This window comes from Conger conger, chromosome 1, assembly GCF_963514075.1.
Source record: "Conger conger chromosome 1, fConCon1.1, whole genome shotgun sequence".
NCBI classification, from domain to species: Eukaryota; Metazoa; Chordata; class Actinopteri; order Anguilliformes; family Congridae; genus Conger; species Conger conger.
This window is the reverse complement of record NC_083760.1, coordinates 4907308-4924128: the sequence shown is the minus strand read 5'-3', so window position 1 is coordinate 4924128 and position 16821 is coordinate 4907308. Positions and strand designations below refer to the sequence as shown.

The 16821-nt window shown below is 47.5% G+C and overlaps 1 protein-coding gene across 1 annotated transcript; it reads left to right on the top strand.

Moving 5' to 3' along the window:
- The first annotated feature begins 315 nt into the window (after positions 1-315).
- Positions 316-13174, top strand: akirin1 (akirin 1). Its single transcript, XM_061256068.1, has 5 exons — positions 316-700; positions 8654-8797; positions 9580-9717; positions 10421-10492; positions 11280-13174. The coding sequence occupies exons 1-5, from the start codon at positions 496-498 to the stop codon at positions 11288-11290; spliced, it is 570 nt and encodes a 189-aa protein (XP_061112052.1). The 5' UTR covers positions 316-495; the 3' UTR covers positions 11291-13174.
- Positions 13175-16821: the final 3647 nt, after the last annotated feature.

Genomic DNA, 16821 nt, shown 5'->3' with positions numbered 1-16821 from the left:
AGCCACAGCTACCCCCTGCCCCCTAACTGTTCCGTCCCGTGAGTTTACAGTTTGAGTTTGACTGAAAACAATCAGCAATAGCGATAGGGATATATCATTTTCTATACGATATTTAAACACATTCTTGTAGAATATTTAAACTATATATTCAATAAAATGCATACTACAAATACGGATGAACGCAAGATTACGTTTACTTGCTATAAATATGATACATTACGTCAACTGTATATACAGTTTCACTTGAGATTCCCCTATTTTTGAAAATGGTACCCTCCCCTAGTGTGACGTAGTAGAATTTTGATACTGGCTAGGCAGTCGGCACACAAACCCGGCTAGACGCCATTGTAAAATAGTAAAGGGTGGTGGAGAAAGGGGAAATAGTTGGATTGTGAATTGATTCATTTTAAACATTGGTTCTATAGTTTGTGGTTACGTTATCTATTTTACAAAAACTATTTCTCCTCCGTGCATTATCGCTTAAGCTATCCGATCATGGCGTGTGGAGCCACGTTAAAGCGTTCGATGGAGTTTGAGGCCCTCCTTAGTCCACAGTCCCCAAAGCGGCGGAGGTGCAACCCGCTGCCAGGGACCCCTGGCACTCCGTCCCCTCAAAGATGCAACCTCCGGCCGCCAACAGACAGCCCTTCACACTCGATGTCACCTCAGTCGATGGGAGGGGAACACAGGCTCACTCCAGGTAAGAAATGCATTTTATTTTTCATAGCTAGCTACTTTCTTTTTTTATTCGTGATGAGAAAATGTTTAAGTTGACCAACAGACACAAAAATAAATATGTTTTAACAAGGGATTTAATTGCTAAAATCAGGAGGGGTTGAGAGGGGGAGGGGGTTGGGTGGAGTGGAATGGAATGGGGAGAGCCGACTGGAAGAAAGAGGGGGGTCGTAAGATTACACGCAGATGTATTTAATTTAGCTAGCTAGCTTGCTAAGTAACCGTTAGCCTTTATCAACATCGATATTCCGTACATCTTTTCCCAATTTGAGCAAGTTTGTTGTCAGCGTGACGTCTTTTTTTTCTTTTTCTTAAAAGTCTTGTGTGCGTTTTTGATTTGTTTCTTGGCACGATTCACAACCCACGATTGATTAAGTGTGGCCTTTTAACGGCTAATTAACGGTCGGTAGCTAACGTTAAACGTTAAATTCTCTCGTTTCTCGTCTCGAGCAGTGACGTTAACGGTCGTCCCTGGACCCTGTTAACGTTAGCTAAAGCTAATTCGGTGATTTAACGCAACTTAATTGGCTATTTTCGCTTGTTATTCGTTGTAGCTTAGTAGATAGCCAGTGTACGTGTGGAGGTGGGGTGAATGTAGCGCTAACCGGCTAATTGCTTTGTTTCAGCAAGCGAGCTGGCTAACGTGGAGTAACGTTAGCTCCTGAAATGAAGCAGAAAAGAATGCACCCAGTGTGTCCTTTAGGGGCTTGGTATGCTAGCTGCCATTTAGCCAGCAAACTCGAGTCGGTAATTTGTTTGGTCTTAAGTTTTTTTTTTCCCTTTCGTTTTTAAAGCAACATAACATTAACTACATTCTGGGGCGGTAGCAATAACGTTAAGTTGGTATCTAACGAAACTGTAAGTCGGTCAGTCAGTTGGACAGATGTCAGGCCGCCCAACCCTCCTATAGTTGGCAAAATAACATCGTGCCGTGCTTTGTCTGAAATGGCTAACTTGATGTAATTGGATATCAATATTCTCCTGTAATCCCCGTTGTCAGCAACACAATTCCTTCGGCACAAAGTTCAGATAAAACTAGCTAGCAGAGTTAGCTAGCAGGCTGCCGGTGACACCCGCGATCCATCGTTAGCTCATAACGTCGTCGGATGGAAAGCTAACGCCAGTGGGCACAATCTGTGTATCAAATCAATGAAGGCAAACCAACGATAATTAACAGTGTTTTAACCATAAGTTATCTCCAGCCGAGCTAACGTCCCCCCCATTGCTGTGCAATTTTGGTTACAGACTATTGACATTAATCACACACACCCTTCGGGCTAATCGAGTAGTTATCTTATTATGTTAACCTGCTTAACTAGCTAGCAAACGTTAGCTCACCATCTCTGCATGTGCACTAGCAAGTCTAATGCCAAGCCAGCTAGCTGGCTGAAGTGAACGTGGCTAACGTCAGCTGCCTAGCATTCTTCCCTGAATGTCAAGTCTGTTGATGGGAGCTGGGGGTTGGGTAGAGCGCTTCCTTGTCTTGCACAAGACTGTCGCATTTTAAATATGTACTTTCAGCCAGTGGTAAATGCGTAGGTTGATAGTTGAATTGGACAGCCTTGTGTAGGGGGACTAGTTACCGTTAGTCATCGAAGTTGTGTGAAGCTAATTCAGACTCAACCTTATTATGATGTATTATAGACGTTTTATTTATTTATTTTTTCCGTTTTTTTTTTTTTTCTCGTCAAAGCCGGTATTTTACCTATCGGTAAAAATAACTGACGTTGCTCACCGACTTGCCTACTTAGCAAATGCTGTATCCCAAAAAAGTTTTTATATATTACTACCATTTGCTTCCCCCACGCTACGGTCATTAGAATTTGCACATAAACCTTATCAAAGTTATCTCATTATCTTGGTATCAGTTTGACGTGGAGGCGTTTTCCTAGACAAATCTGTTCGAATAAGATGCCAACATGGCTGGCAGTGGCTTTTTGAAAGCTCGGTAGACATTAAAACTGAAGGTAAACGAGCGGAGCACAAAGAAATCCCCTGTTATGCTGGTATAGATCACTGACATGAAAACACGTTTCAGGTTTTTTTTTTCTCTTTTTTTTCTTTTTCTCTCTTCTCTCTGTCACAGTCGGCGGTATTGTTTGGTGAGGGAAATGACGGGGTTTTTCTACCTTTTTGTCGCCCCCTCCCTCCCGTAAGGGCATTGTTCAATTCCTTTTTGTGTTCGCACTCCAGCCCACACTCGTTTGGAAAAAAAAAAGCGCTCTCCTGTGAGAATTGAATGGTTTGGAGACCGTCGGGGCCCGGAGAGATAATTACCTGGATATCTCCACTGAAACGCATTGTGTGTGCCTGGCTGTGGGCAGGCCCGTTTGACAGCAACTAATCCCCAAGCATGTATAAGTCCTAATTAAACTCCTGCTTCTACTCGGCTCTGCTCGATCGTATTTCTGTGTAGAGATATGTATATTGCATGTCAGGTTCTGGATTACTGGACTTGCAAATCCTGGTAGTTGAAGTGGGGGGGGGGGGGGGGTCATTAGTCAGACCCCTCTCATTCATTTGAATGAACCATTCATCCACTGTGCTGCGTCTTTGTGCCACAGTAATCCTTCTTGTCTTAACAGGCATTGAATTAAAAAATCATTGAAATTAGTTTCCTGCTGCAGTTTTAATGCAGCAAGCTCTCGTCGTGATCCAGCGTGTGAGGAATTTCAATGACGCGTGTACACACACACAAGCTAATAAGCGTGTATGGCTTGGCTTTCTGCTTTGTATGAGGTTGGCAACTCCCAAGGACAAGTAGGCTTTTGTTTTTGAAGCCGCCCTCCCTCATTACCCTGGCCTGCTCCTTGTAGCTGGTGCCTCTGCTGTCAAATGGCCAAACCCTTGTGCTTGTGGGGGGGGGTGGGGGGTGACTCCAGGGCCTGTATCGGCATCGGGTATCACCTCCCCACACCCGCCCCCCCCCCCCTCCCAAAACGCCATGGCTACAGCTGCTTCTCATTTGGATTCTGTCCGACCCCTCCCCAAAAGCGCACTTAAATCTGCTGTCATGTCCCTCCTGGATTTCACTGCTCTCCTCGCACCTCCGATTGCGCCACCGTGGTTACCGTTTGGCGTAAGCAGTGGTGGGTTCTGTTCCCGGGTTCTGTTGCAGGTTCCGTGCCTTTGTGCACCGACTCGCTAGACTGGCCATGAAGCTCACGGCCACTCTGTATTAGTGTCAGGTTGCTTTTAGTGACCTCTGTCCAGGTGCGAGGGCCCATCCCTGCAAATAGGTACACATTTCTGTGTGTGTGTGTGTGTGTGTGTGTGTGTGTGTGTGTGTGTGTGTGTGTGTGTGTGTGTGTGTGTGTGTGTGTGTGTGTGTGTGTGTGTGTGTTCAGTCCAGTCCAGATTTTTGCCAAGATGTCGCATGAAGGGTTGATAGGTCCTGCTCCGGCAGTGTACGGTGTGTTGGGATGGTGATTTGTGCAGTTGATGATCTGTGCCGTGGTCCCGCCCTGTTCGGACCTTGTAGAGTTACATTAGACTGTGCCGTTTCTGATTGAGGGATTACTGTGATTGAGCTTGGTTTGGTGCAACGCGTACGGTTGATAAACCCTAATGGCATCTGATTTCATGTCATCTTTTACCGTAATCTTACGGTTAATAAACCATAGTGGCTTGCTTTTGTTGTAACGCATATGGTCGTTGAACTGCAGTGGTGCAGTGGTTATTTAGTGCACTGTGTCTTATTGATAAACTGGCAGTGTGTGTGATTGATGAATCACAATGGTGCTGGGTTTGTGTAATGCACGGGGCTGATAGATCGTAATGGAGCTGGGTTTGTGTAATGGCTGATGTTGATGGCGTAATGGCGCTGGCTCCCGTGGAGTGAAAGTGAAAGTGTCTCCGTGGGGAACGGCTTATGCTCCTGGGGCTTTGGCTGGGCCTGTGATCTTTAGAGGAAGTGCTCGTGTAATTGGCATGCAGGTGCTGGGACGGGGGATTTGTGTTGCACGCTGCCGACACGCAGGTTTCAGCGGCTCTTTGTGCCGTTTGAGAGGCGCTGAAAATCGAGCGGGCCAGGAACCTTCCACCTGATCCCCACGTGCTCCAGGAACAGCAGCTGCCACTGACGGATCCGCTGATAGATTGTTGCATTCAAATTTTCTACACGCCCAGAGCACTTTACCGTGATGAGGGGGGAAAACTCGCCTCAACCACCACCAGTGTGCAGCACCCACCTTGGTGATTTACGGCGGCCATTTTGTGCCAGAATGCTCACCACACACCAGCTGAGGTGGAGCGGGAGAGAACAGTGTTTTTGCCAACTTAATCGGGGGATGATTCGGTGGCAGGTCGGGAACCTAGCCAGGGCATCGGGGACCCCTTCTCTGTTAGGACCCTGTGGGTGATGATGCGGGCTATGACATCATAATGGCCACCGCTGCTGCAGGCCTCTCTCCCGTGACGGTGGTGCGCGATGGAAAGATGCCGTGCTCAACTTCCTGTGCACAGTTCCACTGCTGTGTAGGTGCTCTCTCTCTCTCTCTCTCTCTCTCTCTCTCTCTCTCTCTGTGAGGCCTGTTTGTGCATCTCGTGGTTGACGACGGTTTGTCTCAGTGTGCGATTCTGTTTAACGCACTGAGGGTGGGGGAGACTGTCCCCGCTTGAGTGACAGCTGAATGAGGAAGTGTGTCGCTCTGAAGATGGCGTCTCAGAGCTGTGTGTGTACGTACGTACGTACATCCATCGGTCCTGACCTGCAGAGCGAGCTGCTTCCTGGACGCTCCAGTCCTTATTTTCAGCATTGGAGAGGAAAGTGGGTCACTTTTTACCCTCTTCCTCCACCCCCCCCCCCCCCACTTCTCCCTTCCCCAGGTCATCCCTCCCTCCTCTGTGTCTTTGGCCTGCTTTAATGCCGTTCCAGCTCTCTCTTTCTCTCCCTCCCTCCCCGGAAGTCTGGGTGATTGATGGAGCGATCTGGCCGTGGCGAGGTCACGGTTGTTGCTAGGCGACGGCGGGAGGGCGGGTTTGTGGCAGCGGTTCGTTGGTCGGACTCCTCTGATTGACGGCATGTTGGCTAACCCCTGCACAGCCAGCTGCCTGCCAGCCCTCCTCACCACTGGGTCAGAGGACTGGACCCGCCTTCTCCGTCACCCGTGGCAACCATCACCCAACTGAGGCTCGGTCTCATTACTTCTCAACATTACTACAACCTCATAGAACCGCAACCTCAACATTACTACAACCACACAGAACCACAACCGCAGCACTACTACAACCTCACAGAACCACAACCTCAATGAGTGAGTTATTCCTGGGAGGACCTGGTTCGGTCCGGTCCGGTCCGCTCTGCTCCACAGGGGAGGTGGCGTTTGGGTCTTTACAGAGCTGCAGTTCCCATGGCCTGATGGGAAAGCCTGTTATAGAGGCTGTTTGTTTCCTGCTGTAGCTGTGGAGTGACTGTGCGCGTCTCTCTCCCGTTGGCCTGATGTCAGGCACACTGAAGTGTGAATGCTGCCGTGTTGATGTTGGTGTGTGGGTGGCCAAACTCCACCGCACGTGTGTGGATGCTTTCACATCGCTTTTCCTTTTTTATCATTGTGTGTGGGGTCTTGGTCAGGCTGAGGTAAATGAGTTCCTTCTCTGCTAACATTATTGGCATTTGGCAGACGCGGTTATCCACCATAGGAGGTGAGCTTTAGTGTGACACAACCACTGAGTCTCTGAACGTTTCAGTTGGTGCCTCCCTCCCTACCCACCTCACAAAGTCGTAATAATGAGACCAGCAAAAATTAGTGAAAGTTAAGTAGAGGAAGGAAAAAATATAAAGAAAAACAAACCTACTCTTTCCTTCCTTGGCCATCATGGCTTCATAAAGGCTATAAACGTATGCCATCTGTGATATAAATGTTATTAAAAATGATCCATGATGGTATAAATTAAGTATAAAATGTTCCCCTAAAAGCTGCGCACGGAAGTCTTCGTTCTCAATAGGCATTTCAGAATCATAAAGGTGTGGATATTGTTTTGTGTGGTATGAGTGCGTGTCCTCTGTAGAACATGCCGATAGCGGTCTGTGTGCGGGGGCCAGTGTGGCAGAGTGAGAGGGGGGGGGGGTCTCTTTCCCAGGGGGTCCCGTCAGCCTAGCTTTGTTCCGTGTGAAAGGCCTGCGTGTTGCTGAGTAAACACGGCTATCAGGGTGCCCCGTATCTGGAGCTGCTGGGTAAATACAGGAAGCTCCCCCCCTTGTGCTCTGTCAGTGATGAGCATTGACCCAGGCCCAGCCCTGTTTGTCGTTGGTCTGAAGGGGTCAATCCACGTTATCCAAACCCGGGTATGAGGGGTGAGGAGGGTTTACTCCACACGGCGCTGTCAGCCCCACCGACCCTCCATTTTGTGGTTTGTCCTACTGGCCCAAATTTCCTGAATGGACGCCCCGGTGCGCTGCTCCAGATCCTACAGCTGAAGCGGTGTTCTGAGTCCTTTATGCACACGGTGGAGACCGCACTCCTGCTGCTGCGTGTTATAACTCGGGAATTATCAGCTCGTTTCACAGCTAAAATAACTCAGAGGGTTGCTCGCTTGTCGCAGGTAAATATGCAAAAGTCAATATTAAATGAGAAATTTCACATAGTTTTCTTTTTAGAAAAAAAAAGCATTTGCTAGATTTGGAGTGGGTCATTGCAGTTCTGGAGTTAACACGCTGGGTAGCAGCCAGTGTAATGGCAGATTGCATTCACTACTGCTGGGTACAAGAGCTCTTGGCAGAACATGCATCTGGGCAATTTCATGTCAACTCGACACACTTTTTGGACCGCTTCGTCACAGATTTTAATGAGATTTCGGCTTATAAGAAGCCCAGTTAGTTAGTCTCCTGTCCAGTCAAAACCCTGTGTTTACCCCAGAGTCGTTGTGTGAACAGGGTAAGTCTCACTACACTTACCACAGAGTGTTTATTTTTTTTAAAAGATAGTATCGCTTCAGACCCCCAGGAAGTGCCTCCTCTAGCACCCCCCCTGGAGGGGGGGGGAGTCTGGGCCTGCTCTGGGCCCAAGATAAAGGTGTTCCGGGCAGGTCCTGATAGAGGCATGAGGGGGGGTGGGGGTGGCCTGGAGCCTCTTGAGGGGAGAGGGAGACAGGAAGAGGCCGAAACAAAAATGTGCAGTATGAGTTCAGACTGTGAAAGGGCAGAAGGTCAGGGTCCCTCACCCCCACCCCCCCGGTGGCTTGTGGCTTGGGAACATTACCTTTGGGAATCAGCTGTTTTCGCTGCGGCGTTTATTTTTACATGTTCAGCACATGCTCTTAAATCACTCTGGTTGTGCGGTTCTCTCCTTGGCCGTGCTGCTGTCCTTCAGCCCGGTGTGAAGCGCAGGCTGCCAGCTGTGTGAGGCACGGGGGGGGGGGGGGGGGTGATGATGATGTCACTGGGGAGAAGTGAAAGTCTCTTGCTTTGTTCGGTCACACCGGAGCAGGCTCAGCTGAACATACGCAGCAGGGCCGTCTCTTCTGCTCTCGGCGCTGCAGGTGTTTCCTGCGCGGGCCCCGCTGTGACAGACAGGGGCCCTGCCGGGGTGCGTGAGCTCCGCAGTCGCAGGGTTACGTAACGCAGGCGTTCACCGGGAGCCCGGAGACGCCTCCGGGATCCCAGATTGAGTTACGCCATGTCCCCTCAAAATGGCCGCCGTGATTGATGCCGGCTGTGCGTCACCGACTGGGCGAAATGGCTTTCAGTTACAAAGGCCAGGGGAACGGGACCCAAGGTTTTATACGCGACGTGTCGGCTCTGTGACAGAGGGCGCGGGCAGTCTGAAGTAATTTCCCCTTTCGTGGGTTGGTTTAGCCGAATCAAGAGAGTGACCGTAAGACGTAATGTTGAGCGGACGTCTTGGCTCCAGTGTTGGAGTGATCCTGGTGTTGCTGCAGTTCTGACCCCTCTCCCTCTGCGCGTTGCCCCCCCCTACAGAGCAGATCTTCCAGAACATCAAGCAGGAGTACAGCCGTTACCAGCGGCGACGGCAGCTGGAGGGAGCCTTCAACCAGAGCGAGGGGTGTGGCCCCAGTGACGGACAGAGCCATAGCCCCGCCCTCCCTGCTCCCAGCTCTCCAGGTCGGTCTGACATCACACACAGCCGCCTACATCAGGAGCACATTAACCAATCCAAGCGGACTTGTGTTTAGTCTGTGGAGTCGACTGGGGGGTCTCGTGTGTCATCAGTGCAGGAGTGCAGATTCTCATTGGCATAGACTGTGCCCTCATACACACACACACACACACACACACACACACACACACACACACACACACACACACACACACACACAGTGTACTCCCATACTAATGAGACCTCAGAGGACCCCCTCACCTCCACGGGTGAATTGGGGCTCACCGCTACTTGTCTGTGTGTCTCTCTCTCTCTGTGTCTCTCTCTCTGTGTCTCTCTCTCTCTGTGTCTCTCTCTCTCTGTGTCTCTCTCTCTGTGTGTCTCTCTGTGTGTCTCTCTCTCTCTCTCTCTCTCTCTCTCTCTCTCTCTCTCTCTCTCTCTCTCTCTCTGTGTCTCTCTCTCTGTGTGTCTCTCTCTCTCTGTGTGTCTCTCTCTGTGTCTCTCTCTCTCTGTGTCTCTCTCTCTCTGTGTCTCTCTCTCTGTGTCTCTCTCTCTCTGTGTCTCTCTCTCTCTGTCTCTGTGTGTGTGTGTGTGTGTGTGTGTGTGTCTCTCTCTGTGTGTGTGTGTCTCTCTCTGTGTGTGTGTGTCTCTCTGTGTGTGTGTGTGTCTCTCTCTGTGTGTGTGTGTCTCTCTCTGTGTGTGTGTGTGTCTCTCTCTCTGTGTGTGTCTCTCTCTGTGTGTCTCTCTGTCTCTGGGACCACCTCCGTAACCCCAGCCTCTGTTCCAGGCTCCTCTTCCTCAGTGAAGAAGGACCAGCCCTCGTTCACCCTGCGGCAGGTGAGCTACCTGTGTGAGCGCCTTCTCAAAGACCACGAAGAGAAGATCCGCCAGGACTACGAACAGATCCTCAACACGAAGCTCGCAGGTACCAGTGCTGTCTCTCTCTCCTACACTCACCATCTCTCTCTCTCCTACCCTCTTACCATCTCTCTCTCTCCTACACTCTTACCATCTCTCTCTCCTACACTCTTACCATCTCTCTCTCCTACACTCTTACCATCTCACTCTCCTACACTCTTACCATCTCACTCTCCTACACTCTCACCATCTCTCACTCCTACTCTCTTACCATCTCTCACTCCTACTCTCTTACCATCTCACTCTCCTACACTCTTACAATCTCTCTTACAATCTCCCCCCCCCCCCCACTGTCTCTTTCCTGTCTTTCTGTTTCTCTTCCTCGGTCTCTCTCTCTCACACTCGTGGTCTCTCTCACTGACACTCGTGGTCTCTCTCTCACACTCGTGGTCTCTCTCACTGACACTCGTGGTCTCTCTCTCACACTCGTGGTCTCTCTCTCACTCGTGGTCTCTCTCACTGACACTCATGGTCTCTCTCACTGACACTCGTGGTCTCTCTCACTGACACTCGTGGTCTCTCACACACACACTCTCTCTCTCTCTCTCTCACACTCATGGTCTCTCTCACTCTCTCACTCTTGACTGCTGGTGAATGAATGAATGGGATGCACCCAGGGAGGCTGGCCTGGTGGGCAGTGATGTCACCACAGATGGAGCTTTTGGCGATCCCTGGTCATCTGGTCTCTCTCTCTCTCTCCACAATTTCAGAACAGTATGAATCCTTTGTGAAATTCACACAAGATCAGATCATGCGAAGATACGGAGCCAGGCCAGCCAGCTGTGAGTATTGGGTTTTTTTTTTTAAAGATATTTTTTAGGCCTTTTTCAGCTTTATGGGACAGTATATAGTATATAGAGACAGGAAGAATGGGGGCGAGAGAGAGGGAAAGACATGCGACAAATTGTCAGACGGTCGGATTCGAACCGTTGACGTCGCGGCTCGCAATGAGCATGCGGTCAGTGCTCTACAGGCTGCGCCACCGAGACACCCCAGCAGCTGTGAGTATTGTAATTGGGGCAGGGCAGACACGGACACACACACACACAGGGGGCAGCCTGTAGCTTAGTGGTTAAGGTACACGACTGGGACCCGCAAGGTCGATGATTCGATCCCCGGTGTAGCCCACAATAAGATCCGCACAGCCGTTGGGCCCTTGAGCAAGACCCTTAACCCTGCATTGCTCCAGGGGAGGATTGTCTCCTGCTTAGTCTAATCGACTGTACGTCGCTCTGGATAAGAGCGTCTGCCAAAATTCCATTAATGTAATGTAATGTAATGTACACACACCCACATGCACATGAACACAAACAAAAAATGCATCTGTCCATATGCATGCGCGCACACACACACACACACACACACACACACACACACACACACACACACACACACACACACAGACACACACACAGACACACACACAGACACACAGACACACAGACACACACACAGACACACAGACACACACACAGACACACACATATATACACACTCTCACACACACATACACACACTCTCACACACAGTTGAGGTGCAGTTCTCACTGCTTGCACTCATCTCTTTCAGATGTCTCTTGAAGAACTCGATCAGCAGGTACCAGCCCTCCACTCTACAAGATGGCTGCCGTAGCCCCTCCCACCCCCCAACACTTCATTTTTGGTTGAAATTTTTAATTTTAATTATTTTTTTTGCACACTGTTTTTGGTGCCATGATTTCTCCTGATTTGAATCCCCCTGATGATCGCTCCATTGCTGCTGGCTCATCACTGCGATTAAACCACAGAAAAAAAAAAAAGAAAGATGTAAAAAGTCTTGTTGATGTGCGCGCCCTCTTTGGTAAACAGCTGCAGCTGGTCTATGTCCCAATCCCCCGCCCCCCCCCCCCCCCCCCAGTGCTGCAGAACACCTGGCTACTGTGACTGTTCTGTACCCCCCCTCAAGAACCCCCCCCCCCCCCCAAAAAAAAAAAAACCGAACGTGGAATTCTTCCTTCCCTTTTTTTGAGAATAAAAGTTCTGTGACAAGTCACTTTTTTTTTTTTTGATATGTACATATTTTCTTCAGATCGTGTATCAGTGCACTACATACAGTTAATTGTACAGTTCTCCTGTATTTCTTTTTTCTTTTATATAAATCCCATCTTGTGTTTTAGCTCTGATATTGGTCAGGAAGAGCAGTGGTGTCATCAGTGACCACTCGTGATTTGCATGATCGGGTCCTAGTTTCCTGAACGGAACGAAAATCAAAATCTTTACATTTTCGTTTTAATTGAAGGGGTTTTGCCCCCATCTCGTTTGAATTTATTTTTATTACTCTTGACACCACGGAACCACTTGGGATACAAGCGTGGTCACAAATGTATTTATTTTATTCTCTCTCTAACACACACACACACACACACACACACACACACACACACACCATTTTACAGGGTCCTTGCAAGCAAGCAGGAAATCGGTGTAAAAAGGTCAACAGAAGATATGTTCTTTATAAACATGCATGTGTGTCTTTATCAAGCCCCTTTTGAGACCGGCAGGAATACCAAAAATGTGTGAAACGGGCCTGTGTGGGAGGTGTCCTTATTCAGCGGCGTGTGTCACTTGGGTTTGTAGTCCTCATTGGATGTGGCCCGATTCCACACCAAGGCCGTTTAAACAGTGTAAAACGACATTGCCACACCACCGCACATGCCACTGTAAAGCTGTTTATACATTTTACTTTTATTTTTATTTTTTTCCTTTCCCCTCTTCCTTTATTTTCAAAGTATTTCAGGGAACTGAGCAATGAATGCCAATGAGAGACTGTAAGCTGAACTGTTGAGAGGGAGAAGTAACAAAATCGATGATGACCCGTTTGGATTTTCTCTGTACGCGCGTGTGTGCTTTTCTTGAATGTCCTTCAAATTTCACCTTTTGGAATGTATTGAGACTCTCCCCCTCCCCCACCTTTTTTTTCTTCTCAGAGTCAGTTAAACTCGTCATGTAACTTGCTTTCACCAATACAGTCTTCACACACAAACATATACACACTTCTTCCCAGCGTTGACCATACCGAGTGTAAACGAGTCAACCTGAAACGGGAGTATCACTTTTTTTTTCCCCCTACAGGTTACCAGGTTAAAAATAGTTTTTATAAGGATCACAAAGGCATTGTTATACTTTATGCATTTCTCTTTTAATATATAATTTTTTGTTTTGTTTGCGAGCACCCAATTACTTACTTACTCGTGTCTGACGATGCCAGTGGGCGCGTTCCGGCTTTAGGAGGCTGCTGTCGCGTTTTCATGCGATTTTCTCGGATGAAAATTGATTTTTAAGCCTACAGAATGGGTTCTGAAGGGACACCTTATAGTTTTTTCCTTATTTTTTTTTTCCAGATTTGTACAGTTTTCCCCCTTCATTTTGTTCATTGTGTAGTGTTAATGGGTTTAGTTGAATGAATAAATACATTGGAGAAAAGTGTTTCGTGTTTACAGTAAATTCGTATTTGCAAATTGCAAAAATATGACACTTGTGTAGCGAGGTGTTTTCACCTCCCCCTGGTGGTTTAACTTGTAATTGCCATGCAGAATTACAAAACTAATCGCGATGGATTTGTAGTTATAGCCCAGCAACAAATAGATTTGATTTTAAAAAAATACATTAAAGAAAAGCCGCCCGCGGAGAACTATGCACACATGATCTGTGGTTGGCTGATCTGAACCCGCTGCCTTCCAGGCGTGACGTCACGGAGGGAAGGAAAGTACCGTGGGCTACAAGAGTTCCGCATACGCCCAGCGAACGGCGCTCTCCTCACTTCCGGCATACACACTTCGAGGAAGTTTGTTCTGTGTTAAGGGAGACTACCTTGTTTGAACTGTGCGCTCACGATTTCTCATCTTGACACCCGGACGCGACTGTAATCCACTTTTACAAAGTGCAGTCTGCTCGGGGTGTAATTATGCACACGAGTTGTTGGACCTGGAGATCGGATCAGTTGGGTCCAATTAAAACATTTGAATAAAAATGCTTAGATCTCTCTCTCTCTGATCCGTGTTACAATTTTAAGTTGTGCTTCAAACTGGCGTGGCACAAAACTAGACCTCCCTAAATATCGCCGATACGTTTCACTTTAAGAGTCAATACTGGATTACTGTATTACTCTTTGATATAAAGATATTTTTAAATCGTATTTGCATAACATAGGATAGTGCTAATAAGCATACACGATAATTATTTGTCTTTTTTGAAGCACAAGATTGTGAACCGCCACACTTTTGCAACATCAGCTTCCTAGATCTAGTTGAGGGTGCGCCATGGAATGGGGAGGGTTCGGTAGGCTTACTGTAAACCTAATCTCCAGTTAAACGGCCCGCAAACTGGAACATATCGCCAAGTACTACAAAACAAACACTAAATCCACAGTGAAATTCGTGCTTATCGGTTCTGTGCGCAATAACATTGCCCACGATCTTTACGTTTTAGAGAAACGTATCCACAACAGGGTTAAGTTCCTTGTTGTGCCTTCTTTGTGAGTTTCACGGCGGTTGTCAAACCAATATCTGTGCATTACCGCCACCTAGTGAATGCATTGCGTTATCATCTCCTTTATATAAAACTCCCATTCCTAAACCCACAGTGTTTACAATTTACCTATTTCCCTGGCATCTGACTCACACAAACCCCTTTCTTCATAATTCCCTGAATTTCATCTCCCCATCACATTAGTTACAGCCAAAATCTGCATCCACCACCGTCCTCATCTTCTCAAACGTTGTTTCAATCTCACTTGTAAAATTATTAACCATCACAATAAATGCCAAAAACCTTCTTTATATCTATACTTATGCCTTTTCTGTCCCAGCTATGGTCCGTTATTCTCCTTTCTACCCTCACTCTCTGTCGTTTCCAGAATTACATTATACTCTGTACTCTTGTCTGTTCCGCCTAACTCTCCATCTTCCTTCTCTCACCCTGCCTTGCACCTGCTTCATGACTTCGGTGAAAACGTACCGCCTGGTCTTTTTTTCGACATTCTACACTCTCCTTCTCAACACCCATCTTTCCCCACACCTTCTACACCTGTGTACAAGGTGGTTTCTGGTGCCATGGATAACGCAACTTGGCCACTGCAGTCACTGGATGCGAAAACCTATACTTAAGAGGTTGCGAGCTCCAATCCCAGGTAGGTCACTGCTGCGGCACTCTTGAGCAAGCTGCTTGTTCTCTGTTTTTTTTTTTTTTTCCCATTCGAGTATCCAGTGCTCAGCCCTCTGAGGTGGTACAGTCGCTAAATCCAGTCACTTAATTTCCACATTCAAGCCGTCTAACTGGTAGCCGTGAAGGAGCCAGTGCTACTCTAGATTGCTCCTGTACAATGCCTTCATGGTGTTCACTTGTGTTGATACTTCCAGCACTGCTGCCACGTGCCCGTCACGTGGGCTCTAACGACACCTTAGCGGAACCCTCTCATATGCCCTCGCCCTGTAACTAACGCAATCCAAACACGCCCTCTCAGGTAGCTCAACATCAATCGCCAGTAGCACTGCTTTCCCCGCAAACCCCCCTCCACCCCCAAGAAACAACCAGTCTCTGAAAATGCGGCTCCACTGACCACCCACTGGGCTTTTTTTTTTTTAACGCTTAATCTTTCTATTTCTTTGTCTGACATTCCGCGATTACAATCCCCCCCCCCCCCTAGATGCTACCGCTGATTTCGCTTCTCCCCACTTAGTGGCCGTCATTAAAACGCAGTTGTTTCCCATGCAGTTCTATCGAATTTCATTTCCGCAAAATATTTCGCTTCCTCGTTTTAATTTACAATTCCCTTTTTTCATTTTCTACGCCGCCACTTAGTACTCCATTTTTTCCCAAGCCGTAACATCAGCGAAGTGCTTCTGGTATGTGACGTCATCGATCCCAGGTGTGTCTCCGAGTGGCAACACAGGTAAGTGGGCCGCAACAACAATAGAGGGAGCATTAAAACAACATCAAGAAGTTATTCAAATCCAGAATAGTAAGAATCGAAAGAGTTGTAAATCATATGAGTCATGTTGTTTAGAGAGTTGGGCATCCGTTCTGTTTGTTTAAGGGTGGACGCACGAGCACAGGAAAAAGCTGGGCGAAGTGTTTAATTATACCGTGCGGTTTTCTCAGGAAGAGACTCGGGACTGTCGTTTTCGGAAGGAAAGCTGTAACGTGCAGGGCTATTTTAGTAGAAAGTGCGCCGAAAGTTTGAGCAGAGAAGAGTTAAACGTCAAGGACAACATCTAATGCTTGTTTGCGTCGCTGGACTTTGAATTGAAACACCTGAAACGTGAAGTAAATTCGAAAGTGAACATTTGTAATACAAGGAAGATTTTATGCGCGGTTTTTTTCCCCATAGAGGAGCACAGTGAGACGACTACTAGCGCAAATAAATACATTATAGACCGCTACTTTGCGTACAGTTTTACGCGTGGAGCATATAATAGTTTACAGGTAAGTGGAAATGTAATTTTTGCAAGTGTTTTATTTAGAGCTTATTATTTATTCATGAGTATATTTTGAATAACTTCTGTCCTGTCCTATCTAGTGTATAGTCTGTAATTTAGTTGCTTGCGGATTAAAATACCCCTCATGCGCTTGTACACTCGATGCTTACCGATTAGGCTATTGCATTAATTCACCTGATAACGTATATCTTTAGGAGCGTTTCTTTTAATCAATGGACAAGTTATGAAAATGTCCACTTGTAAGAGTTTCAGCTGAGGGTGCATTGTTTACTGTTTACCAGGAAGGGAGCCACAGCCAAACAGTCTCGGGAGAGTGCGGAGTTATACCAGAAAGTTTCTTTAATGGACGAAACCTTATCTACAGAAGTGACGACGATAACGCAATTACACATGGTGCTTTTTAACCTTATATACTGTGCCTCCATATGTATATCTATATTCCATGTGTATATATATATATATATATATATAGCCCACAGATAGGATTCATCTGCCTAGTTTCAAGATGGCGTTTCTAGATAGGCACTTAGAGGTTGCGAGCTCCAATCCCAGGTCGGCGACTGCTGTGGCACTCTTGAGCAAGGTGCTTGATCTCTGTTGCTTCAGTCGAGTATCCAGTGGTCAGCCCCTCTGAGT